Below are 25,957 nucleotides of genomic sequence, written 5' to 3' on the forward strand. Positions count from 1 at the left end.
GTACGATTTCATAGTTTAGGGACCCAGACGAAATCAGCCCAATACTTTAAGGACCGGCCGTGCAATTTACTCTATATAGAATTAAGATGTAGTAAAATTTGATTTCAAAAGTTTACCAGCTTGAGACGGCAAGATGTTATAAAAAGAAGGTTCAAACTTAACTTCGTTCACATGTTCGTTCTTGATACTACACATGTACTATAGCTTCTCATGGCAAAAGAAAAAAGAAGGTTAGCATACTCCATATTCTAATTTATAGATCGTTTTAGTATTCCAGATGCAAAACTTTCTAGGTACATAGCGTATGCACCTAGAAAAATCGGAACAACATATAACTTGGACATAGGGTGGTACTGGTGTTTTCTTTTTAGAGCGGATCATACAAATGTAGCTAGACCCTGAGAGGTTGGTTACTCGGTGCAGCGGAAGCTAAGAATTATTCCATTTCTTTCTTAAATAAAGAGTACTTTTATCTTCTTTTTCTTCTCCAAGTTTGATTTCCATCCCCTATCCATACAAATGGATGTTGATCTCCTTAAATTTCAAAACCATTTGTTTTCTCACCCTACATGATTTTAGTTTGTGGCGCTATATTAACTGCAAAGGGATAAATTAGACCATTGATAGTTCGGTCAAATTGACTTTATTAATACAAATAACTTTTTTTTACAAAAATCCAAAATTTTGAAAGATATGCTATTAAAAATCCTAAATTTTGGATTAAGCATAGAAAATTTATAGAAAGTTTCTTTTAGTTGGGAAAAAAAGTGAAACCAGTCATAATTTTTTTTTTCTAAAATGGAACTCTATCTTCTAGCACCTAGCTCAAAGTTATTTGAATTTTATATGGTCTAGTTTTGGTGTTTATTTGCTAATAGGTTCTTTTGTTGTCTATTATAACTAGTTGATGTTGAACCTGGACTATGTACAACGTGCAAGTGACTTCGATAACAATGCAGGTGACATGTAATCACTTCATACTTGATCCTATTTAGGCTTCATTTGGAATGTGATTTTTTTTTTCTCCAAATCATACATTTTCTCTATTAGATTGAACTGATTCATGTACCATTCTTGTATGGTTCATGTGAAATTTCTACATTCCATATAAGCTTAGTATGAACACACAAGCGTTAACTTGCATGGTTTATCAGGAACGTAGCTTGCATGGTTTGTGGATACAGCAGGCAGTCAGTTCCTGCCAATCTTGTAGAGAATTCATCATGAAAGAGAATATTGGTGCAAAATATGTTCAGTCTGGAAACAATATTTATGTTCAGTCTAGCAACAATATTTATGTTCAGTCTAGCAACAATATTTATGTTCAGTCTGGCAACAATATCTTGTAGAGAACCTGGCAGAGTGGCAGGAACTGACTGCCTGCTGTAGAGAAACAAGCGCTGAACATAAAAATAGTAGACGAAATAATGCATACGACATTGGGAATAATTTACATGGACCTTCCATGACAGACAAAAGTGACAGCGAGAAAAAGGCACATTCTGTTCAATGTCAGTTTCCTTTTGATTTACCGATGTAAGAGATCTCATCGATGCAATATATATAACCTTCCACATCCTTTGTATTGTCATTACACTAGTATTACATGTGTTTTACAACAGCACAGGCCAGCATAAGTCATGTGACTGCTTCTGGAGCCGAGTTGCAGTAAGGGGTGTGCAAACAGATGAATCTAGTCGACATCAAGCACACGGAGGCAAAGGCAATACCTATCAGCAGGCCAACAATGCTCTTCCGCATGTCCAACCGCAGTGAGCGCCTGAAGACACGGCCAAAGCTGGGGATTAGAGCCCCACACGCTATGACCATCCAGTAGTCAAGTCCATCATAGTCAATCTTTGCAAGGATAGCACTAATGGCAGCGCTTGGTGCTGCAAACCCTGTCAAAGCAGCAGCTGCAAGGGCTCCACGCCAGCTATCCGTAGCACCATACACACAGCTTGCAGCAGCAGCACCCCGTGGAAGACCATGGAGGGAGGCCGGGAGAACCATGTAACGGCCAAGGCCATAAGCCTTGCGAGCCGCGACACCAAGTGCAAGCCCTTCCACGTATGCGTGAAGGAATACAGCACTACAAGCAAGGAGCGATTGCATTGTGAGGACACTAAGAGAGAGGCCGGAGGATGAAGTGATCACATTTGCGGAAGATCTTTTGTGATTAAACACCCTAAGGATGCTTGATGTGGCAGCATGATAGACCATGGAACCTCCAATGAGGAGGCAGAGAGTGGTAAAGAGACCCATTTTTGAGGACATTAGAAGCTGCAGAGGTCTCCATGCCGCAAGACGGAAAGCAATGCCAGATGCAACACCAGTAAGAAGAGGGTGTGGCATGCTGAAGCCAAGAGAGAATGTGACTAGTATAATTCCACCGATAAGTGGACCAAGTCCAAACACAAGTGATACTAAGAATCCTGATGCATCTTCCGAGCTGCAGAATAAATCTCTACCATCAACGAGAGTTCTTTTTCTAGCCCAAGTAAGACCATCAGAATGTTAATAGCAAACTTACTTGTTGCCATCTGTAAATCCCAGAAGCACCGTACTTAATGTTTCCATGAAAGCAACAGCAAGTGTTCCAGCAGAAGCAACTTGAGATGGAGTTGCTTCCTGCATGTTACAGAGAAAATGTCAAAACTGCTTCCTCAAACAAATGCATCCACAGTTTTCTTAACTTAGGGTACTTACCTTAAAAGCATCAGGAAGAACCTCAGCTATAACAATCCATATCATGCATCCTGCCGCGAAACCAGTACAGAAGGGAAGCACCTTCTGGAATGCATCAGCACAAAGGAATGCAGGAACAGCAACAATTGGCTGGGTTTACAAAGGAAAACAAAGAAAAGAAGGTCACTACTGAACCTGAATTAGACTGCAGTTGCATATGAGCAGATGAATTATGTATTCGCAACATAAGAAATAAACTGCACGTGGTCACAAATTTAGTACATGGCAATGCTTATACAAAATTAGCAGGAACCAGGAAGGATAGGAAATTGCTGTTAGTGGCACTAAACTGCACGTCACTGAAGAAAAACACCCATTGCACCTTGGAACTCATATTACTGTTAGTGCCACTAAATTGACTACCACTATGATTCAGTTTGGTAATTTGAATAGCTAGACAAGTTAACAAGAACCTCACAGGACAAAGCTCATCAATACACAGCAAAGTTATAGCCTTAATCTTACACCACTTTACAAGTAAACCTGTCTATCTACACTCTATACTGAATCACTCTCTTGCACAAACAAGCACATGAGCATGAATAAACAGAGTCACTGACGCCAGGAGAAAGAAGAGAACATAGTTACTTTAAAAGTCCACAAAACAAAGATTGGTTTTTATCACTTCATAGTTGCAAGTAGATCAAGATAACTCAAAAGATGGCATGCTTTTCATTATTGGTTCAAGAATAAAGACAATACATCGATCAGATTAGTTCATATTTCAACTCAGGAAATGAAGTTAAGAACTGCACCTGTGGTAAAGATGTAATGATACTCCATATCATTGCCTTTTGGGGGGACACCCCCCTAGATGCGAGAACCATGCTTACTGCTAAGCCTTCCGGTATGTTGTGAACTGCTATAGCTATAGTAACTAGAAGGCCCTGAGAGAACCCTTTTGAGCCAGCAAAGGAAACACCCACACCAGAGCCTTCTCCAAAAGAATGAAGAGTCATTATTCCAACAACAAGAATAACTTTACTTGCGTCTGCACCTTTTATATCCAGCATGCTTACTTCTCCATATTGCTCAAGAAACTGTGGACAGGGAAATAATATAAGCTATGTTATGAAAGATAAATAAATATAACAAAATAATGGAGAAGAAGTTATCCCAATTAATCTGAAAAACATAAGTACCAACTAAATTTGATATGATGATGAATACACTTAAAATGCGAGTGTAATGTGGAATACATATTGTTGATCTGACCTAGTCATGCTTTGATTTTAAGTTTTACGTAGCCTCTGCACTTCTTATAAGCATACATATGAGGGCAAGTATGTGTGTGTAGGCTTACATTATGTAATGCGGACAGTGTGCTCAAATACGCCCATTTAACTTTTGCAGTTGCTAAATCTGCAACTGTTGACTCTAACAGCTACAGAATTTTTGGCTGTAAGACCATATAAGTAGTTCTATATGATTGGTAGCACCACTATGCTGACAAACATTTTGACATTAGACAATTAGAGGCCTTTTAAATGTCAATGATATGTTTTGTTTAGCAAGTGCTTACATATCTAGACCTATAGGCATAGGCCTTTGACAAGACCCAAGATAGCTAGCATGTTGTAGCCTTGATTCTGTTTATCATTGAGAAGTGCATGAAATGATTATGCCATAGGGCCCCATATAAGAGCGTACCCAGTGCAGAGAGCTCCCGCTCTGTGCGGGGTCTGGGGAAGGGTGTCAGTGGCAAGCCTTACCCTCGCCTGTGCAATGCGAGGAGACCGCGACTCGAACCCGGGACCTTCCGGTCACAGGCGGTAAGACTCTACCGCTTGCCATTGGTCCCCATATAAAATGGAAAATTACTATTATTGAACAAGCTTGTATGGAATTCACGAATGGTCCCTTCAGGTTTAAAGCCGCTAAAATGTTGTTTGATACTTGCAAGATGATGAAATGGAACTCCATGATATGAACGGTTAGTAACAGTATCACAGAAAATTGAAGATAAAGAATCATTACGCACCTTCTTACAAAGCCAAATAAATATACCTCCACCAAGAATTCCGAACACAACCCAGCTCCCACTGCCATACACCTGCCCTTCCTGCACGAGGTCAAAGCTGGCCGCCATCATGACCCCGGCGGCCATCCCATTGCAAAGGCCCGCCCACTGCGCTTCGAGCTCCATGAAAAAGAAGGGCACCGCTCCCAACCCCGTTGCGGCGGCCATGGCGAGCGTAGACCACGCGACGGTCGACACCTGCACCCTCCCTGCCTTGGCCCCATCCTCTACCACCTTCCTATGAGGCGCCTCCTGCACTAGCCGCACGCTGCCAGGCTCGGTCTCGGCGACCGCAGCCGTGTCCGGGACCAGGATGACGATGAGCATGCACGCTAGGATCGCCCCGGATCTTCTGTCCATGATTATTCACCTGATTGTTCCCCACACACACCCTGACTTTACCTGTCAGGGCAGCGTGGGCGAGAGGCCTGCAGGTCAGAGCAGCCGTGCTGTCGTCGTCCGAGGAGTCGTCGTCAGCGGAGCAACCGAATGGTCATGGCTTTTGCGTGGCACTGGGAAGACGCTATGTTCCAATCCAATCCCTGGCACAGAAAGAAAGTGCATTCAGCAAGCTTGTCTGTCTGTCTGTCCCTCCCTCTGCAGTTGAGGAACTGACCGAGCACAGGGACGCAACGCAAACAAAAAGACAACTTTTTTCCCCAGTAAAAGCATGAGATCCGAGCGATTTTGGTGGGAATAGGCTGGCATTACTGCGACAACACGCAGCAGACGACAGGAATCGCAGCCAGGTGAAGCGACCGGGATCGGAAAACAACACGGATCTGAGCACCCCGAGTGATCGTAGCAGCAGCAATAGAACCAAAGAAAAGGAGAAGTCCCAGCCAGGGCGGCCTTACCAGCTAGCAAAGGGGGCGGCGTAATCGAGCCCCCGAAGCCCCGACAGATATGCGCCTCCGCGCGGCGCCAGCAGAAGGGATGGCGAGGGAGAAGAAGCGGGCTGGGGGGAGAGGAGAGGCTGGATGTGTGATGTGGCGGCCCGCCCGGGTGCCTGGCTGCCTGCCGGCGAAGCGGATTTAGGGGGCGGGCGGCGCACGCGGATTCGGGGTCGCGGAAACCGGCGACCGACCCCGGGGGCGGGGGCGCGGGGCGGTCACGGGCACGGCTTCACGGGACGGCAGGCACGGCACGGGCCCCGGCTCACCTAAAGGACCAGATGCGCCGTTTTGGATTTGGTAGCGGAGCCGAGTGGTCAGTGGGGACGGCGATGATGCTGCAACGGGCGGGCGACGCGTGCCGTGCGCGGTGCGCTGGATGGCGGGGAATCTGCCGTATGCTTCATCCGTCTCCAAGGCCTTCTTGTTTCCTGCGTACCGTTTAATTCACTACCAAAATGTTAAATTTTTCAAGATTTTTCATCATATCGAATCTTTAACGCATGTATGAAGTATTAAATAAAAATAAAAAATAAAACTAATTACACAGTTTAGACGAAATCCACGAGACGAATCTTTTAAGCTTAATTAGACTATGATTGAACACTAATTGTCAAATAACAACAAAAACTACTGTAGTGTCATTTTGCTAAATTTTTCAGCATCTAAACAGGCCCCTGGGCAAAGGGTGCCTTTCGTTTGCTGGCCATAGACCGGATCAATTGGGACATGCTCATCGGCGGTTGGATTGAGACATGCTCATCGGATGCAGCTACTCTTATTTGTTTTCTATGTACGAAACATGTCAGGCTGAGGATTCGACATCGTTTGCTAGGCTACACAAATGAATATGGTTATCTTGCATAAGCTCATGCGCAGAGTTACCTCTTTCTTCGTCCTAGCACCTACCACCGTTCTTCGGAGTCATTTGCACAAACACCTTGCGTACACGCAGAATGTGACTTCAGCTGGCGAGCACTCGCTGCCACAGACGCGTCGAGGTGCTACAGATGCATAGTGTCCAAGTCTGGCCCTCGTGTGCGTCAACAGCCTGTTTGGTCATACCGACCAGTTCATCGTGGTCAATTTAATACGGAGTAATTACTTAAATATGCACGGACAGTCCACCAAAACACGAACATACATGCTCTGAGAGTTTGGTACCATAGGTCTTTTTTGAGCAAAGCTTACCAAAGTTGGATCCTCAAAGTAAAAAAAAAACCCACAGTTTTTGCCTGTAAAAAAAATCTAGTATACACCGGAAAAAAAGTCCATTTTACCTCCCTGAATTATCCTTCAAGTCTAGTTTTTCTCTCTGAACTCCCAAACCGGGTACACCACCTCCTTCAACTTTTCAAACCGTTCATTTTACCTCCCTAACCCAGTTATCAGTGGTTTTCACAGGCGGTTTTGTCTTTTTCTTTTTTATTTATTTCAGTTATTTTTTTTAAAAAATTCATAATAAATCACATAAAATCATAAAAAGAAAAATCTAATTTTTTGGACTCCACGTGAGTAGATTTACACAGTGAATATATAATATAGTATGCTTTAGTACAAAGTTTTTGTTGTAGCTTGAGAACTATGTTTTCCTGTAATTAATTCAAAGCTATAGTTTCTATGATCTAATTATGGTAAAATTTTTATTGTGGGTTAATTATTATATGATTGAACTTTAGTAAGAATTTCATACTTATTGGAGCATATATAACTGAGTTATAGATTTCTTTATTTTTATGCTTGTTAAATAGTTTTAAAATAGTTAAAAGCGTGTAAAAATATAAATGAGTATGAAATTTTTACTATAGTTAAATCATACAATAGTTAGACCACCATAAAAATTTCACCATAATTGGATCATAGAAATTACAGCTATGAATTATTTATAGAAAAGTATAGATCTAAAGATACAGCAAAAACTTTATATTAAAGCAAACCATATTATATGTTTACTGTATAGATCTACTCATGTGGAGAGCAACAAAATTGGATTTTCTATATTTTATAATTTTTCTGTGATTTACTATGATTTTTGAAATATTTAGCCTAAATAAAAAAAATAAAAAGATAAAACTGCCTTTAAAAATCACCTAGAGAGATAAAATGAACGATTTTAAAAGTTGAGTAGGCAGTTTACCTAGTTTTCGTGTTCAGAGAGGAAAAGTAAATTTCGAGGATAGTTCGGGTGGTAAAATTGACTTTTTACTATACACTAAACAGTAATGGTTTGAGTTAATTTCGTATTTGGCCCACTCACAGATTCGGCCCAAGTACGGCCCCGCCTTATCCTTGTACCTTGGCCCCTCCTTGCCTTGTATCGGAGTCCACCTCTTCCTCCTCGCCAGCGTTCGTGATGCTCGCGTGAGGGAGGGAGAGGGAGACGGCGGCCGGCATGGATCGACCCGCTAGAGGAGGATGGAATCGGCGAGGTGGCCGTGGGTTCGGGAGTCCGGTGCCGAGCGGAGCGGCTGCTGGTTGGACCTCGTCCACTGGGACTACGAGGTCAATCCCCGATCTGGATCTGGACTTTGCTGGCGGAGAGCGCGGTATGCGGGGCGGCCGTGGCTTCGGCGGGCGGCGCGGAGCTGGGGGCCAGATGCAGGGCGGCGGCCTCAGCAGGTTGGTGTGGCGACCTAAGGGTTCCCAGAGTTCCCCCACACCGGGGAGCTCTGCGGAGGGCGACGCGGCGTCCTGCTCCGGCACGCTGGACAACGACGACCTCCTCGGCCAGATCCTGCTCCTCCTCCCGCCGCTCCCGTCCTCGCTCCCGCGCGCCGCCGCGGTCTGCAAGCGCTGGCGCCGCCTCGTCGCCGACCCCGGGTTCCTCCGCCGCTTCCGCGCCCACCACGGGAAGGCGCCCCTCCTCGGCTTCTTCTTCTACAACAGAGGCAAGATTGGCTTCACTCCCGTGCTGGATCCGCCGGATCCCATCCCTGCCGCGGATCGCCTCACCCTGCGGCTTCCCAGGGGCAGCAATATCCACGGCTGCCGCCACGGCCGTGTCCTTATCGCCTACGGCAATAGTTTCCTGGTGTGGGACCCGGTTTCTGGGGACCAGTACCACTTGCCCTACCCCTCGGCTTCCGGTGGCACCAAGTATGCCATCGACGCGACAATCATTTGTGCCGCCTCTGCCACCGACCAAGGTCATGTCCACGGTTCTTGCCACTCCAGCCCCTACTGGGTGGTCTTCCTAGGCAGCCATGGTGAACAAATTATCAACTACGTTTACTCATCGGAGACTGGCACATGGGGCGATGCCATCTCAATGACGTGTCTCAACCCGTTTGACCCAGATGATTTCCTATCTTGCTATAATACCCTAGTCGGGAATTCCATTTACTGGCTCCTAAATGAAAGAACTATTTCCATACTTGAGTTTGATTTGGACAGGCAGAGCTTAGCTACAATAGAGGTACCGCCAGAAGTGATTGACATCAACCCTGTTGTCCGTGAAGAGTCCGAATTTTTGATTATGCCAGCAGAAGGTTGTGGGCTTGGCTTACTCATGATAGCAGGTTTCAGTGCTCGAATATGGAAGAGGAAGTATAGTTGTGATGGAAATGCTGGATGGGTGCTCATAAATACTATTAAACTAGATAATCATCTTCGACTGAAGCCGCGGGCGTATACATTCCCCCCTGTGATACTAGGGTTTGCTGAAGAACATAATGTGGTGTTTCTGTTGACTGGTGGCCGTGTTATTTTTATGGTCCATCTCGACTCATGGCAGTTTAAGAAACTTCCAGACAAAAAGATGTATCGCTTGTGCTACCCATTCACTAGTTTCTGCGCCGCAGGTAAATAGAATGCTTGTCCATCACATCAATAGTAAAAGTAAATTTTCTTTCCATGATTTGTTGATGGGATGTCTTCACATTTTGATTATTAGATTAACAATTTGAACTTGTGTCCTATCAGCTGTTTCTTTAGCTACTTGGTGAATTCGTTAACCTATTGTGATGTTTCTGTTGTTTAATTGAGAGGTATCAAAATCTAAACCATTTTGATCAGTTTATGCTATGTACATCAATGAACGAAATCTATGGATACAGAGAATATATATATATTTTCCTTTAGGAATAGTAGAACTAAGTCCCAGTCTTAGATCGAATGCCAGCATGAATTACACTACTTTAGTTGTACTGTAGTTCAATTTTTGTCAGTGTTCAATGCATAACAGGTGGAAATTGATGACTAGTCAATAGAAACTAACCTTGAACCAACCAATTATTCAAATGAGCAAATCAGTTGACACATTAGAAACCCCAGTGCTATGCTAACTATTTCGTAGACTACTTTAACGATTTTGCTACCTCTTCTGTAACTATGAGATCACTCCACTGCCAGTTCCTTATGCATCCCAGCAGTGGTTCCTCGGATGACTGCTGATGAAGGATTGTAGGACCTTCCCCCCTTTCACTGTTTGTATACTTTTGTGCTTGCTTGTAAATGTGAGTGCTGCCATGCACAAGTAATTGCAGGATGAGTTGCTTTCCTTTCCTATGCTGTGGATACTCTTTTACTATGACCTGTTGTGCAAAGTAAAGAAATGACCCTTATTTTGAAACAAAGGAAGTACCAATTTATAAATGAGGGAATAACCATGATTATGAGCGCTGAGGTTGAAAGATCCCAACCCTCACATGGATGATCTCTTGGTTTGGTGCTTTCAACTTGTGGGTTCGATCAGTTTCAACTTCCAACTTGTTTAAGAAATGCGTTGCTGATAGATTATTCAATTCCTGCAAATTGTTATGTAAATTCGAAATTAGATATCTCTACTTTCTAGTTCATAAAACACAAAGTCTATTATGGATCATTTGGTAAGCTAAACATTTCATCATTTTCCTTCTATAGGGCTAGGACCATTGTCTCCCGTGACCTCGGTGCCACAAGTCATGAGTGCTATGGATTCATGGTCTCCCCTTGAAGCCATCAATGGTGAGCCAAATTCACTGGTTGAGGTTAGTGTGGCAGATCGGTGGGATCCTATGGTACTCGAAGCTTCTATCAATGCCACCTCTGTTCAGAACCAAAGGTCATGATTGTGAGGCCACTTTTGGTAGGATTGGATTCCTGTCTCTGTTTATTTATGTCTTGTTGCAGTAGTGTGTTTTTCTTCTAGGTGTTGTGTTGGTCACATAAGGGTCATGTTTTATCTCATTTAGTCACTATTTTTGGTCGTGTGGGATGTTTTTAGTAACTGCTTTGGTCATGTGAGGTCTGTAAGGTTGCGTAGGGTCATTGTCTTGGTTATGTAAGGTTGCATAAGGCTGTTCTGTTGGTCATGTATGTCTATTTTTGTCTTTCTTATCACTTAATGCAATGACACGCAAATATTTTGCATGTTCGAGAAACTAATTGTATATAGAAAATTTATGCGATAATTTTTGGAATTTGTATCAGTGAGTAGGACAGTGGTTTGACTGACAGTATTCTTTGTTCCGCAGGTGCCTAGAATTTTCTTCTGGTTGCCAAGATGCAGGAATGCCTTGTCGCATTGTTGGTTAGGCTCCTCATCTTGTATGTAGTTTGCTTGTGCATTATCCATATGGATATCGATTGTGCTTTGTGTTTAGTTAATGTGGCTTAACAAGATCAACAATCTAGTAGTATAACTGGTGGTTCCACCCTTCCTTGGCAATGCTGATGGTTGGAAACTTGGAATGACATTTGACATTAGACTTGGTAGCTGTTCTGATGCTTGAAGGCTCAGATAATCTCTTGTATGTTGAATGCATTAGTACACATCGTCGTAAGGTACTTTATATTGAGAGAGCGTCTGTTGAGGATATACTGTGTAAGAATTGTTGGATGGATGCTGTATAAGACTTGCAAAGGTTCATGGAAGTGTTTTTTATTTGTAGGAAAGAAACTTATGATTGTCAATGGCATGACCCCATCATTTTTTTACTGTCCATGGTGTTTGTATCAAATATATGTTGCTGTGCATGTGTTGTGAACAATTCTGCACAAGGGGTGATTGTAATTTTCTGTACAAGTAATGGTAGCCTATTTCACATCATCTGTACATATCCTCCACTGGTTTTCCCTGTTCGTGCACTGGTGTAAATAAAAGTTCTAAAAGGTTATCAGGTTGAAGTTATACAGAAGAACTACATGGGACGAAGCCAGGAGCCTGCTGATGTTGAGCGTTTGATGTTGTCAGGGTGATCTTCCAACTTGAATACCTGATGCTTTTGTTACTAATTGGATACATTGATGTATAGACTATCGTTGTGGTTCACCTGATTCTATGTTTTGAGCTTTGACTGCTGTGCCTACAGTTTGCTGTCCATTTCCATGCTGTTTCACGTATCAGGCAGTGAGTTCATGCATACACTGAATTCGTATGGTCTGTTGTCTGTCTGAAACTTTCTGAGCTTTTGGTTGTTCTAGGGCATGATGCATATGTTGACTGCTGGGCTGCTAGCTACCTGTCTCATGTTTCGTCTGTTGTGACGGCTATATTTATAATATATTGCCTGCTGTGAGGAGGTTGTTAGGTTTCATGCATGGATTAGTGAGTGGAGTTAATCACGAAGCAAGAGAGAGTTGGAGATTAACTTCATGCGATAGCAGACGATGTTTCTCTTGCAACAGGAGCATTGTCTACCCTGGGAAAGATCACTCGGTGAGGATTCATGTCATTTAGAAACCTCGATTGGAGCAGGATGGAAACTGGAGACACAAGTGCATAATCGACGGGAATGTTTGGAGCGCGGAGTCCAGGTGCAGCGTGATCTGGTTTCCCGGCATATGTTTGTGTGAATGAAAGGAAGAGAGCGGAAGCAGACGTGGTGACCAGAGATATGTTCGGCCTCTGACACTTGGTTTTCATTTTGCAAACATTTCGTTAAATAAATTTTTTTCAATGGATTATAGAATCCTTAAAAATGACAATGAACCTACTACAACTTTCAAAAAGTTAGTCCCCTACTACAACTCAAATTGGTGTCGAATTCTATTTTTGTTCGCAACGACTACCTCTCCCATCCCAGGCACACTGTTTTTTGAGAACTACCAGAACTAGAACTAGAGTGTACCGGGCCTGTATGCCTAAACATTTTACTGTCGCCAAGTTACCCGCTAAACGGCCGGTACACCTTGAGGGCGTCGATGACGTCAGCAACGGATCCTGCTGCGGCGGCGATGGACACAGCTAGGCAGCTGATGCTAAGCGTCTGGAGGCAGATCCACTTGGTGCTGCCACGCGGCACGCGGCGCTGCTTGATGTACATCTCGACGGGGAAGTAGACGGTGAGCGGCCAGAAGGAGACGGCGCCGAGGATCCCCACCACGTTGCCGAAGAACGGCAGCAGCATGGCGACGACGGTGGTGAGGCACACGAACGACGACCGCCATGTGAGGCGGAACAGGTTCAGGGCGAATGGACCGACGCGGAGCTCCCTGGAGATGAAGGCGCTGTCTGGCCAGGCCGCGGCCGCGCGGCATTCGACGAAGGCGAAGATGGGCTGGCAGAACACCTGGTAGGCGCCGACGAGGTGCACGACGATGGCGACGTTGGCGATGTCGAGAAGCCAGAAGGGCTCGTAGAAGCCGAAGCCGGTGAGGAGGTTATCCGGCGCGTTATCACCGAACGCCGCGTACCCCATGCACCCGCACAGCATGTAGAAGATGGTCGTGGTCGCCACGCTGAGACGCGTCGCCTTCTGCATCACCTTCGACTCCGACGGTGGCGGCGCCTTGATCGTGTCCTGGAAGAAACAGAGCAACGTTGATTAGGAACAGAGCAATCTCTGGGTGAAGAAATCAGAGCAGAGCTCTGTGTAGGTACTGATGCTCACTTGGATTTCGATGAGGATGTTGGAGAAGGAGTAGGCGAAGGCGATGTCACCGAAGGCCTGCAGGCTGTGCCAGACCTTCTGCGTGGAGGTGACGCCGGCACCGATGCTGATGCCGGTGAGGCTGCCCTTGAACCCACCGTTAGCTGCAACAGTTGAAGCAACCGGTTAGTAACTGAACTGAGCAACAGTTGACAAGCCGGATTGAAGGGATGAAGGACTTACAGATGGTCTGTGCGATGCCGAGCGAGAGTCCGATGGAAGAATAGGTGAAGGACATGACGGCGGCGACGATGGAGAGCCACGAAATCTGATCGAAGTCCGGTATCTGCGAGAAGACGATCTGCACGGCGCCAAAGACGACCATGTACGGGATGCTGGAGCTGCTACACGGATCAGCATGCCCGTGGGTGTGGAAGCATCCCGCCCTCCTGATGGCCTTCATGCTGATGGACGACGCGATGGTGTAGCCGATGGCGACGCCGACGAGGTTGGCGTACTGGATGACGCCGCAGAAGGCGACCTTGGCGCCGCCGAGGTTGGAGCGCACGGCGTCCATGTAGGTGTAGTTGCGCTTCCCCGTCTCCGGGTCGCCCGTGCGGTAGCACTCGGCGAGCAGCGTGGCCGTGTAGTAGGTGACGAAGGCGAAGAGCAGCATGGCGGCGGGGCCGGCCACCCAGCCGAGCTGCGCGATGGCCCAGGCCAGGGAGAGCACGCCGGAGCCGATGACGGCGGTGATGATGTGCGCGCTGGCCGTCCAGAACGTGCCGGCGCGGCGCGGCCGGCCGTCGTCGTCCAGCCACGCGGCCTCCCCGGCGTTCCCGGCCTCCACGGTGACCTCCATCGGCGCCACCGCGTGCTTGTTCACTCCGTTGTGCACGGCCATTGTTCACTCCTGGGGACTGAATTCCTGAGTTGTGACTGCTGAGGGATGGAGCGTGGCAGGCAAGCGCTGATGAGATGACTGATTTCTTGGATGCTCTGAGGACTGGAGTGGAGGGAGGCTGCAAAGCTCAGAGCTGAGAAGAGGAGACAGGAGAGTCTGTGCTTGTATCTGAAGGGGGAGGCGGCGGGTTTATATAGAGGCATAGAGCAGAGGATGCGGAGGAGGAAGAGGCGTGGATGCCGCGTGCAGGAGTGACGCTGGTCAGCGCGGGTGTCTCTGCCTGTCTGCGTCTCTGTTTTTTTTTTCCGCCGCAAAGCCACGCGCCAATTCTGTCTGTATCTACTATACAACTCTGATGTAGGTAGGGTCATGGCGTTCTTAAATAAAATGGATGCACGTGGTGACTGGTAACCAGAATAAAACGGGAAGGCGTCCATCTATTTTGTACTCTATCTATTGTTTTTTTTCTTTTTTTTGTCAACGCTCAACCCTTTGGAATTTTTGTTGTTTTTTCATCTTTCTGCTAAGGCCTGTACATGGTCCGGTTTAACCGGCCTTTGGACAAAACCTAGTCCAACCCGTAAAAGAGGACGGACATTCATGTACAATTTAGTAAAATCTTTGGCTAAGGACCATATACAAAATTTCCCCACCATTCGATATACAAATACTAAATGACACAATTTTAATTTAACAAATTAGCCATATATCAATCCCTCTTTTTAATTCTACACACAAAGTACATAACGCATCAACAATGAACCCATCTAGTGCGCTCTCTAGTGCCAACACTGGAGATTTCCGGTGGCTGCCCAGTCGCGCGCCCAACGACAACTAGCCGTTGGAATTCAAACTTGATTCTACATTTATCTCGTGCCTCTTCGGTGTGAAGCACGGGACATTTCCGATAACGAGAAAACCTTTCTGCATACGCCACCCGACAGGTACTTTATTGCTTTATCCGGTGCACGGTTAGGGGGTACCACCATAGATTTATGATGAGTAGCCCAACTCTCTGTTAACTCAAGACATAGCACCCTTTCTTCCGGTGCGGGCAATGGGGATACCAACGGACATTTCCAGTGAGTTTCACATTGCAGAGTTTAACATTCCACGCTACACCTCCTTCTCTGGTGACAACCTCTAAGGGACACTGGACATTTCCGATGGTTCAGAAAAATCTGCACTAAGTCACAAACTTTGCGGGCAAGTTAAATCCACTGACTCCAAAATGTTCAAACATGAAAATCTTCACCTTAGGCACTGAGTTAGCTTTTCAAAAAGATTTTTCACTTGCATCTCACCGTGCCACTAGGTCCAATGCATACGCAAAGTTAGTTCACACCTAGTGGCACTTAGATAACCTTGTTGCGTCAAAGTTCTGCTCTCAATAGTACGCTACCTATCGTAAACCAAACCACACTTTCTATTGTGTCTAGGATGACGAAATGAAAATCCCAGCATATACCTTTGCCTTCGGGCTTGTTTGCATCTCTCCTCAATCTCCCCAAGTGTGAGCATTTGATCAACTTGTGGCCTTCTCCATCTTCACCATAGATGCCATCTAGCTCAACCCTTGGTGTGGACCCTAGCTCAATCGCAACTCAATTGAAAACATTAGTCCACTTATTGTCATTTATTTACCAACACAAAACTTAGAGCTTTTAGTAGACTATAATCATCATTGATGACAATAATAGTCGATAGATCTAATTCGATTTTCAATTACTCGCTTCCACCGTTATGAAAAACAACAAAGAGTTACGTACCTCTAAATCTGTATATCGTCTTAATCTAAAACAGCCCCTAAGATTTGTATGTAAATTATCCACCTATGCCACATTAATTAAATAAACTAAAATAGCCACTCAAATCTATATCTAAATTGCAAGCATCTGCTATCATAAAAAAGAAAATAAAACATATTGTACACTTCTAAATTACGCATCACTTCTACAAATAAACTTACTCAAATTAAATAGACATGCTACGTGGTAGTATTATGCATGCATGAGCGATAAATTTATATATTTCTATAGTTTACCAACAATAAAAAAGTCCTTTTAATAAACCACACACCAATAATACTAATTATGCATTTTAAGTTATATTATTAATAAGTGTTCCTTTAGCATAGTTTATTTACCAATAAATTCAAAAGGTAACAAACAAAGGATAAGGATGGTAAATAACATCTCTCTAGGTGAAAACTCATGTGAAAAGCGTCAAAGTATATGAATTAATAAGTGTCAGTTAAAGGCATCCCTTTGTGATAAGAACCAAATCTTGGTAACTGCAACCATAGTACGTGAAGGATGTCTTTTATAGAGGGGATCATCTTCCTTGCCCCCTTACCACACACCTTACTATGTTAACCAGCCTACCAGCGTATATTTTTTGCTCCCCCACATTCCATTATCACATCAAGAGGAATAACATAGGATAAAACAGAATGATATTTTAAAGAGTTTGCACTTTACGCTTTTATAGCACGTTAGTATATAATTGTTGGACCTTTTTCTAGCTAGATGTTATCCACTGGTAGTCGGGTATATTATATAAGATTGTGCAAGTCGTTAAACACGTGGGATTACATGAGTGAAGTGGACTAACCTCGCCTTATATTGAGCGCATTATCCCAATGATCCTTGCCAAGCTTATCTCATGGCTCCATGTCTTGCTCAACCTCGCCTTGTGGACCGGGTTTTATTAATTTGCAAATTCTTCCTCAGCTAGTTAAGAAAATGAAATCGATAGCTTATCAGCTTAAGTAAAATATTAGTTTGCTAGTTATTACCCAATTACCAAAACTAAATTAGGGATTTTCAATGTCGCCTCTAAGCGCAGGCCGGCCCAGGACATGTCTAGGGCAACACTGGCGGCATGCCAATTAGGTTGGTGGTCACGGGAGGAAAACTAGGAAGCTTTTGTTAGATGGTTTGTTTGTTTCATAGGAGGTGCACACCTAAAATATAAAATATAAAGGGCATCTTAGTTAGTTTGGATTGTATTCATTGAAGACAATAATAAACCTTCCAGTATGTGGCATGGATTTCCTCTTTGACGGTGGTGTCAGTTCCTTCCACAACCCTCTACAAGTTCATCGCTACTCACTGTGTTTCTTGCCCCAGTCCCAATTGCCCTTATGCTCCTCTCCGCTCCCCTCGTGCGCCAATTAGCCCACGCACGGCATATCACTCAAGTTTAGAATTGTTTTCATTTATACGGAAGGTTCAGACTTTGCATGTATGCTTTTCACATTTAGTTTATAGTTTTTTTTGTCCCTGTTATTTTCCTTCAAGTTACTATGTTTTGCACTTATGTTGAGTAGTTCCTATAGTAGCTGCAGGTTGGTAGGAGTAGTGTGCTTGTTTTCTTTTGGTCTGCGCTCTTGCCTTGGATCATCATGTTCAATTTTGCTTCCGCAATATTTCAGAAAGCATTAATCGTTAATAAGATCCATATGTTACAAATTGGTTTGTGTGACCTTGATGCTTAATTAGAAGAGAGAGAATGTTGTGTTTGAATTAGGATATAGGCGAAGTTCTCATGAATGAATTTTTATCAACTTCCATTCAACTCCTCTGGTCGTCCTTTTTATCCTTCAATTTTGCTTAGATCTTAATATTGCCGTCTAATTATAAAGTCATGTACGTCTATCAAGCATGGACAGTAGCTTTTTATTTTTTTTCAAGTCATTGCAAGGCGCCGACATCGGATGTTCTAGTATTATTAATAAATTAAACGCACCTGTAGCGTAGTTACTACTAATAAACTAAAAAGGCAACAAACACAAGACAAGAGGTTCCTGAAAAGCATCCTCCCCGTGAAAACTCATGTGAAAAGCGTCAAAGTATATGAATTAAGTATCGGTTAAAGACATCCCTTGTGCTCATCCGGGTCCAAGTCCCTGACTTGACACGAGTGCTCTCATTTTTCTGGATTTATTTTAGGATTTAACGGCACTTTTTTTTTTCAATGGTAGGCGACATACTTGTCGACAGCGAGGTGCCTGTGGTGACTTCGTCAATCTCGAGATTTGCCGGTCCAACTTAGTTTTTCAGAGGTGCTCATAGAGATAGGGTTTGCGTGGATGTGTTCATATGGGTAAGTGTGCACTCGTATATGTGAGCACCTGTGGCAACCATAGTGAAGGATGTCTTATTCACGGATTTTCTTTTGTCTATAGATGGGGTCGCCTTCCTTGGCCACTTACCACTTCTGTTAATTAACCAGCGTAGTTTTTGCTCCCATACATTTTCATTATATCACGAGAGGAATAACTTAGGAGCAAATAGACTGATATTTTAAAGAATTCTCACTTTACACTTTTACAGCACGTTAGTATATAATTGCTGGACCTTCAACTTTCTATAGATGTTTTCGACGGGTATATATAGTCGGCAGCATGGTAACATAAGATCGATGGTGGAAGTTGTTAAACACGTGGGTTTGGATTCGTGACATAACATCGTGAGTGCGGTAGAGGTTAGGATAAAAGCTACCTTTTCCCTTGATTTAATTTCCAGACTCATGATTACGGATTTACGATAACCAGCTCTACCTCGCACTGGGAGCTAGCTAGCTAGTCGCATGATGCTGAAACGTACTCAAAAGCAAGGTGAGCGAGCACCTATCTTGGCCTTTTGGTTTGATTGGTGCTAGTAGCTAGCCAGCACTCAGCACTGTGTGCAGTTTGATCCCTTAGCTTAGCTTCTCTCGTCCAGTTGAGACTTGAGAGTTGCATGTTCACACCGGTTCTAGTTCGGCTTAATTTGCAGCTTTGTAAGAACTTGAGAGTTGCATGCTTACTGATTTTAATTCTTTTTTTTTGTATCTGCAACTGCAAGCTACCTTACTGGTACTAATTAGAGGTCTTCAATGGAGCCTCCGATCCACACATTAATCCTTAGGAGGCGTGGTTGAAAAATACTCTCTCCGTTCCAAATTATAAGTCGTTTTGACTTTTTAGTTCATCCATTATGTTATATATCTAAACATATTATTATATTTAGATACATAGCAAAATAGATGTACCAAAAAAGTCAAAGTGACTTATAATTTGGAACGGATGGAGTATAATACTAAAAAGTTCTTACAAAATTTTAAAAAATCTGGCCAATAATCAGTCTCTGAATTTCTAGAGTTGTCTAAAGTCAAACTTTTTCAAATTTAGCCAAATTTACCAAGATTTACAAGGCCAAATTAGTATCATTAGATACATCATAAGTTATATTTTTATAATATGTTTATTTATTATCGTAAATATTTGTATTTTTCTATAAATTCAGTAAAAAATAAAACAGTTTGACTTAGAATGACTAGAAATTGATTTATTTAGAGACTGAGGGAGTATATTATGATCACTAAAAATCATTACATCAATGTCAAGATAGGTATGGTGTCACTGTACTATGGTTCAGTTAGTGCTCTGAAACTTTGACAACTGTACACGCTGCAGCTGATTGTTGAGCTTTCAAAGGCAAGAATTCCTTTTCGAAAAAGATGGGCAAGAATTATATATACTTCTCCATGTCGCTCTTCTGTGGTCTGATATGTACGTTAACGAGTGACGATACATATATGTTGGAAATCACACCGCACCGTGTTTAGCCCTTCTTATCTTCTCGCGTGTTTACACACTCACCAGACGCCGCGCGTGTATTTATGCATGCATCTACTATTAGAGCAGATGTATGAACTGGAAACACGCGTATTAACGGATGCACCACTCTTATTGGACTTTTGTTTCCATTCTCTCACACCGAACAAGAACGGGATCTTTTAGTAAATGTTTTCCTAGGTATACATGTTTTCCAAGCACCACTGGTATCATAACCATTAGATCCGCAGACGGGAAGCCCACCCGTCTTAGGGAAATGGTCCAGAGACGAGCTTCATAAAGGGATCACACCTCTATTAATAATAGGATTAATAGAGACGTAGTCCTTTATATGAAACACATCTTTATTAATAGATTAACAGAGGTGGCAACCTTAACATACCCGTCTCTATTAATAACATAGATGCTGCCTCTACTATCATTAGCAGAGATGGGCATCCCAATCTGTTACCTCTGTTAATGCTTTTCAGATTTGTATTTTTCCTGCTATTTTGATTGAATTTTGTTTTCGTGATTGTAAACTTCTTACGCATATACAAGATTATAAAATAGGTTGATTGACCTTCTTCTTACACAATTCTCACATACATACGAGATACTCATAACCACGAATGCCGGCCCAAATAATATGCATCTAGTATATAGATTACGAGTCTCGTCATCATAGCACTAATATTTTACAGACTAAACTAAACAAAATCATATACAAGATTTCTTGTGTCTTGCTAATGTTACAAAGCTATATATTGTTCATGTGTCTAAAACAGATCTGGCTGTGTGTAATCTCTAACCCTTAGTTTCTCCCTTGCTCTAAGGTTGCTGAACTTGTCCTCTGTGGCTAGCTCGCTAATCTCACAGAAGTACCTGCCATTTCGATGAACAATTTTGTGCATGACGAAGTAGGAGCAGTCCGTTAAATCCGTGTTACCTCTTGTTCATCAAAAGTTCATTGTCTCGCATCAATCTAGGACTATGATTAGGCAAAACAAGATGACTTAAGAGATATGTCAAGTTCCTTGCCTCGCATCAATCTATGCATGTCCTTGAAGTCTCTGACGATATTGTTATCGCCGCTACTGAACATCTGATTCGGAATGCGTATAAAGGAGCAAAGTCTTGTTTTTGCTGTTGCCATATACCAACCTTGGAACTTCCTAACTTCCCATGGATGATTCTCTCCATGCAGCTTATCCAATGGTAACATAAACTTGCCATACTCGTACTCCAGCGAGCAACCATTGGTAGGGTTGAAATCAGGCGGTGGTGAGAAGCTCAGAAACTCGGCTAAAATATCCTCACATGGAGTATCGGCCTTCTTGTAAGAACCCGCGTACTTAGCATCATTATATATGTTCGCTTGTTATTCTTAGTTAGACCACCAATTCTAATATACGAACTTCTATCTCTAGACTAGATCAGAATTAATTAATTTGAATAATGTTTTTATTTGTTGGAAGAAAAAGACAACAGAAAATACGGGCGATGGAGCTGTGGTTGACCACAACAGCAATGGCCAAACAAAAGGAAAATTAAAGAGGCTACTCTCATCAAGTCAAAGCAGTCAACCTTGACTTTGGGGCTAGACTCATACTATATATGGGTGCTCTCCGGCGGTGAGGTCAACGACCAACTATGCTGTGAAGTGGCCAAGTGGGCATGATGCCATGAGCAGCAACGAATCGAACGAGCACGCGGTGGCTGACTGGCGATGGGCTCGATCGACAGCGAGGTGGCATCAGCGGCAGCACTCACGCACTGATCGATGCACATGCACAGCATAACGCGGCCACACACCCACACGTGAGACACGAGAGAGGCGGTGGTCAAGCACTTGTTATATGGACTGGCCGGTCTTGCATGCATTGGTCGAATACGAGAGGAGGAGAGCTAGCACTACTGAAGGAGAGCGAGGCTAAAGAGGCTAGCTAGTGGATGTTCTCCATGTAACTAGTGAGCTTGCTAGCGACAGCGAGCGAGGTACAGTCATCAGTCACTAAGCAGAGACGACCTAGCTAGCTAGCTGACGAGCCGTAGTGATAGATGGGATCCAAAGGTAGGCGAAAAGGAAAGGCGTGTTGATGGAACTAATTACGGAAGCCTAACCACAAGGCCAGCCAGAGAGGGTAATGATGAGAGAAAGATCGAGAGGGAGACTACTGGAACAAATTTTGCATGCTGCCTGCCCTGCCGCGGGGTGCTGCTGATGAACAGTACCATCGCACTTTGTTGCTGGGATGCTGGCTAGCAGTAGCAGGCATGAAATGGCAGCAGCAACACGATCGATGCAAACGGACGCTAGCTGTTGAACGAGAATGATCGGGGATATTTCCACTCTCGGTGGCTCTCTGCTAGCTGCTGCCGTCACTAAATACTCGGTTACTTCTTTTTTTTTCCGAGAACACGACTTCACGTGTACTAAATACTCGGCTAACCATGCATAGAAACGAACAAGCCTCCTGCAGGCTGCAGTACTCCTCTCTACGGTTGAGTTATTGGCATTTGGACCTGATTGCGATCGACTGTGGACTGTACTCGGAGGGCACTATCCCTCAGAATATAGTATAGATAAACTGTAGCTTTTAAGCATGTGTTTGGCTGTGCGGCGATGACAGATGTGATGGTTCCACCCTTTATGTTAGAGACGGAACCATCCTTTTCCTTATTTGATTGCAAGGGACGAGGACTGTCTGTGTCCCATGTTTAGCTCCAGGGCATTGAAATCTAAGATAGGCCATCTGACATGTGGGTCTTGGTTGTAGTCATTCTTCGTCCCTCACAGTCCTCTTGTTTTCTAGGGAGATGGAGGGTGTCCCCCATATTAAGAAATATTCCATGAATATTCCCTAAATGGGATGGATCTTCTCACAGTTGTCTTAGAACCAAACACTAAAAAAGAAGATTGTTCCGTAACATCCCGTCCCATCCCCTAACCAAACACACAATAAGTTCCACATCAATGATTTAGCCCTAACCCCCGCTCCACTGACGACTGTAGTGCAAATCCAAAGCCACGTGTTTAACTAACTATACTTTGGCTATCTTTTATGTGTCACCGATTCAGTATAAAGTACTAGCAATTATTAGCAAACAAAATTGCGCAACCAAGATGTGAAATATATATACTATCAGGTCACTTGCTGTAAAAGCGTAAAGAGAGAATTGTTTACTACCATGTCTATCTTTTGGTACGCTAACTAAAGTGACGAGGTGCGTTATAGGGATAAGGAATGCGACTGCCTCATTGTAATAAATTATAAGACAATTAGCAAGTAAGATAAGACATCATATGGTAGTTAATCTACTAGGACTATGATTAAGAAGATTTTATTCCTATCAGAAATGGAGGTCGACAACGTGTGCGTGTAGAGCAGTGGTAAAAACGCTGTTACACGTGGCCTACAGTTGACTCCACGTTCTAAAAAAAAGAGCCACTCGCTATGCTACTTATTACTCCGTGCATTCCAAATTATTTGACGTTTCTGGCTTTCTTACATGCATTGTGTTTTTACTATTTATCTGGATATAGTATATCTTTAAGTGCATGGCAAAAGTCATGTATTTAGAAAATTTAAATATCGTATAATTTAGAATTGAGGTAGTAATAGCCAGGCCGTGATTGTGGGGGTATGGCCCCCGGTACCCACAAGAGAAGACATGGGCCGTGCCCCAAAGGTGGCCCAGCCCATAAGATCAAGGCGTGCACCGCAAGACTATATAAAGATGTAATTTATTGTATAATACCAAATATGATATTTTTCTTATAACCCTACCCCTCCAGAGTATATAAGGAGAGGAAGGGGTCCCCTAGACGGGATATATCGAATCTGATACACAATCAATACAAAATAACAGAGCATAGGATGTAGGGTGTTACGTTAAGCTGACGGCCTGAACCTGTATAAATCTTGTGTCTTGTATCTCTGTTACCATCTGGTTCGTATCACGCACACCTCCACCGATTCATCTACTACTGTGGGTATACCTCTCGGTAGACTACCGACCAGATTTCGTCGACAGTGGTATACCCCTCGGTAGGGGATGTGCATGCTGATTCTGTGGCGAACAAGATGGGAATCTTTTCTTCGACCAACGTCGCCGGCAACTCAGCATTCGGTGGCAACTCGACGCTGGCACACAGCGGATCACTTTCCTCGGCAAACGGCCGCACGTGCTGGAGTCCGACTCCTTGCCATGCGCCTCCAACAGACGCAACACACGACAATAAGATCGGAGTCAAGCAATCTAAGAAAGCTAAGTCAAGTCGCTTCCTAATTAAATATTATTATTATACTTCCAAATATATCCGTATGTCTGCATGATTTCGGTTGGGAGAAATCTAATCACATCTTGTTGTTGCTCGTGATTTCTGATCGGATATGCAAGATCGTTTCCGTGGATCACGACAACCAGCAATCAGGAAAGGCGACCGGTAATAACGCGATGTGGAGCAGTGTTTCCACCAAAGATGCTGGTCAGCCATACAAGCTAATTGGAGTAGTTGAAGAGATATACAAGCACATATACATCTGGATCTACACCACCATGCAGGCAACCTCTCGTATCTCAGACATGCAAGGAAGATCTTGGACTACGCCCTCGCCTTAGTCGGACACGCTCAAGGACTTCGTCTCCCCATGCGGATTGACTCCGTCAGGCTCCGATTACGTCCGTTCGCCTATGACTCCGTGTACCCGTCCGAGCCATCAAGCGAACCGTCCGAGCCGTCAAGCGAGCAGCTAAGCGAGCCGACCGGACTACTCGTTCCGATCGCCTGCCGCGTCGCAATGATCGCCGTGAAGAACGGTGTTATAACGACCGCGACCGCCGCTATGACGATAGGCTGGAAAGCTCGAGGGTCGGGCAATTTCATCGACGCCGACCAGATAACGTCATACGCCACCGATCAGATGTTATGTCTAAAGATAAGTACCTTTTTATATATGAATATTTAATAAAGTTTTCACCATGACGTTTTTTCATACTATTCTCTATATGATTATTCTCCAAACGACTTTTCTCTATGTATACCATCTTAAAGATGACATACGCTTTCGCCTCAACGGCTCCCCGAATAGCCACGTTTACACTTGTGCTCTCCAGACACAGCCCGATCTCTGGCTTCTCCCTATACGTGCACGAGCACCTGCCCTCTGCATTATGGGTGGTAGGCAGCGGCTCCTCGATGATGCCTATATTCCTAAGCGTGCACAGAAGCTAAGCTCTTTACGCCATGGGGTGTGGGATAGCCGGGGCTAGGGGCTCAACCAACAAACTAACGGCTCGGGACATTTATATTAAATATAAACACATCTCCAAAAGAAAACTTAATGTTCACAATATATTTAAGATATTCTTCATAAACTCGCCGACCAGTCATGTTCTCACTTGTGTTATCTAGAAGTGACCCTGTCCTCGATCTCACTCCTACACGTGGATGAGCGTTAGCCCTCCGCGTTATGGGTGGTCGGCAGTGGCTCCTCGGCGATGCCTATGCTCTTACGCGTAAAGGGTGCTAAGCACTCTATGCTATGGAGTATGGGCTAGTCGGGGCTGGTGATGCGATACAGAACCAACTGGCAGGAAGTTACTCATATTTAAAATATGAACACTTCATACAAACATAATGTCTATCTATTCCGCTCTGCTGCCTTCATCGCCGAGTTCATATATTTATTTTTACATCATGTACTACTCATTCTATATATTTGTTGCAGGATCATCGTCCGGGTGGTCGCACCACCTGGCCTTCGGACTTCTCCGCCGATCAACTAGTCGGACCGCTAGGTTCATGGACTTCGTCGCCGACCAGTTGGTCGGACTGTTCGGCGTTCACTTCTACTCAGCGCTCACTTTGCCGCCGACCAGTTGGTTGGGCTGCTCGGTGCTCGATTCTTCGTCAACCAACTGGTCGGATTGTCCGTTGCTTCATCGTCAGCTACACTAGGGGCTCGCCAGCTAAGGCCAGGGCTCCACGGTGTT

The 25,957-nt window shown here is 44.1% G+C and overlaps 3 protein-coding genes across 3 annotated transcripts; 1 reads left to right on the forward strand and 2 right to left on the reverse strand.

The window, feature by feature from the left end:
- Window positions 1-1,500: 1,500 nt before the first annotated feature.
- Window positions 1,501-5,943, reverse strand: LOC136502798 (putative zinc transporter At3g08650). Its single transcript, XM_066498042.1, has 6 exons — window positions 5,626-5,943; window positions 4,730-5,310; window positions 3,504-3,788; window positions 2,710-2,838; window positions 2,534-2,631; window positions 1,501-2,452 (listed from the first exon to the last, which is right to left on the reverse strand). The coding sequence occupies exons 2-6, from the start codon at window positions 5,126-5,128 to the stop codon at window positions 1,639-1,641; spliced, it is 1,725 nt and encodes a 574-aa protein (XP_066354139.1). The 5' UTR covers window positions 5,129-5,310; window positions 5,626-5,943; the 3' UTR covers window positions 1,501-1,638.
- A 2,021-nt stretch (window positions 5,944-7,964) lies between these two features.
- Window positions 7,965-11,773, forward strand: LOC136504215 (uncharacterized). The gene is made up of 3 exons (XM_066499062.1): window positions 7,965-9,461; window positions 10,522-10,726; window positions 11,115-11,773. Exons 1-2 carry the CDS (start codon window positions 8,054-8,056, stop codon window positions 10,707-10,709), a joined length of 1,596 nt encoding a protein of 531 aa, XP_066355159.1. The 5' UTR covers window positions 7,965-8,053; the 3' UTR covers window positions 10,710-10,726; window positions 11,115-11,773.
- Window positions 11,774-12,511: 738 nt separating this feature from the next.
- On the reverse strand, window positions 12,512-14,509 carry LOC136504546 (amino acid permease 3-like). The gene is made up of 3 exons (XM_066499483.1): window positions 13,695-14,509; window positions 13,473-13,615; window positions 12,512-13,382 (listed from the first exon to the last, which is right to left on the reverse strand). The coding sequence occupies exons 1-3, from the start codon at window positions 14,353-14,355 to the stop codon at window positions 12,747-12,749; spliced, it is 1,440 nt and encodes a 479-aa protein (XP_066355580.1). The 5' UTR covers window positions 14,356-14,509; the 3' UTR covers window positions 12,512-12,746.
- Between the last annotated feature and the right edge of the window lie 11,448 nt (window positions 14,510-25,957).

Source organism: Miscanthus floridulus, chromosome 14 (assembly GCF_019320115.1).
Source record: "Miscanthus floridulus cultivar M001 chromosome 14, ASM1932011v1, whole genome shotgun sequence".
Taxonomy (NCBI): domain Eukaryota; kingdom Viridiplantae; phylum Streptophyta; class Magnoliopsida; order Poales; family Poaceae; genus Miscanthus; species Miscanthus floridulus.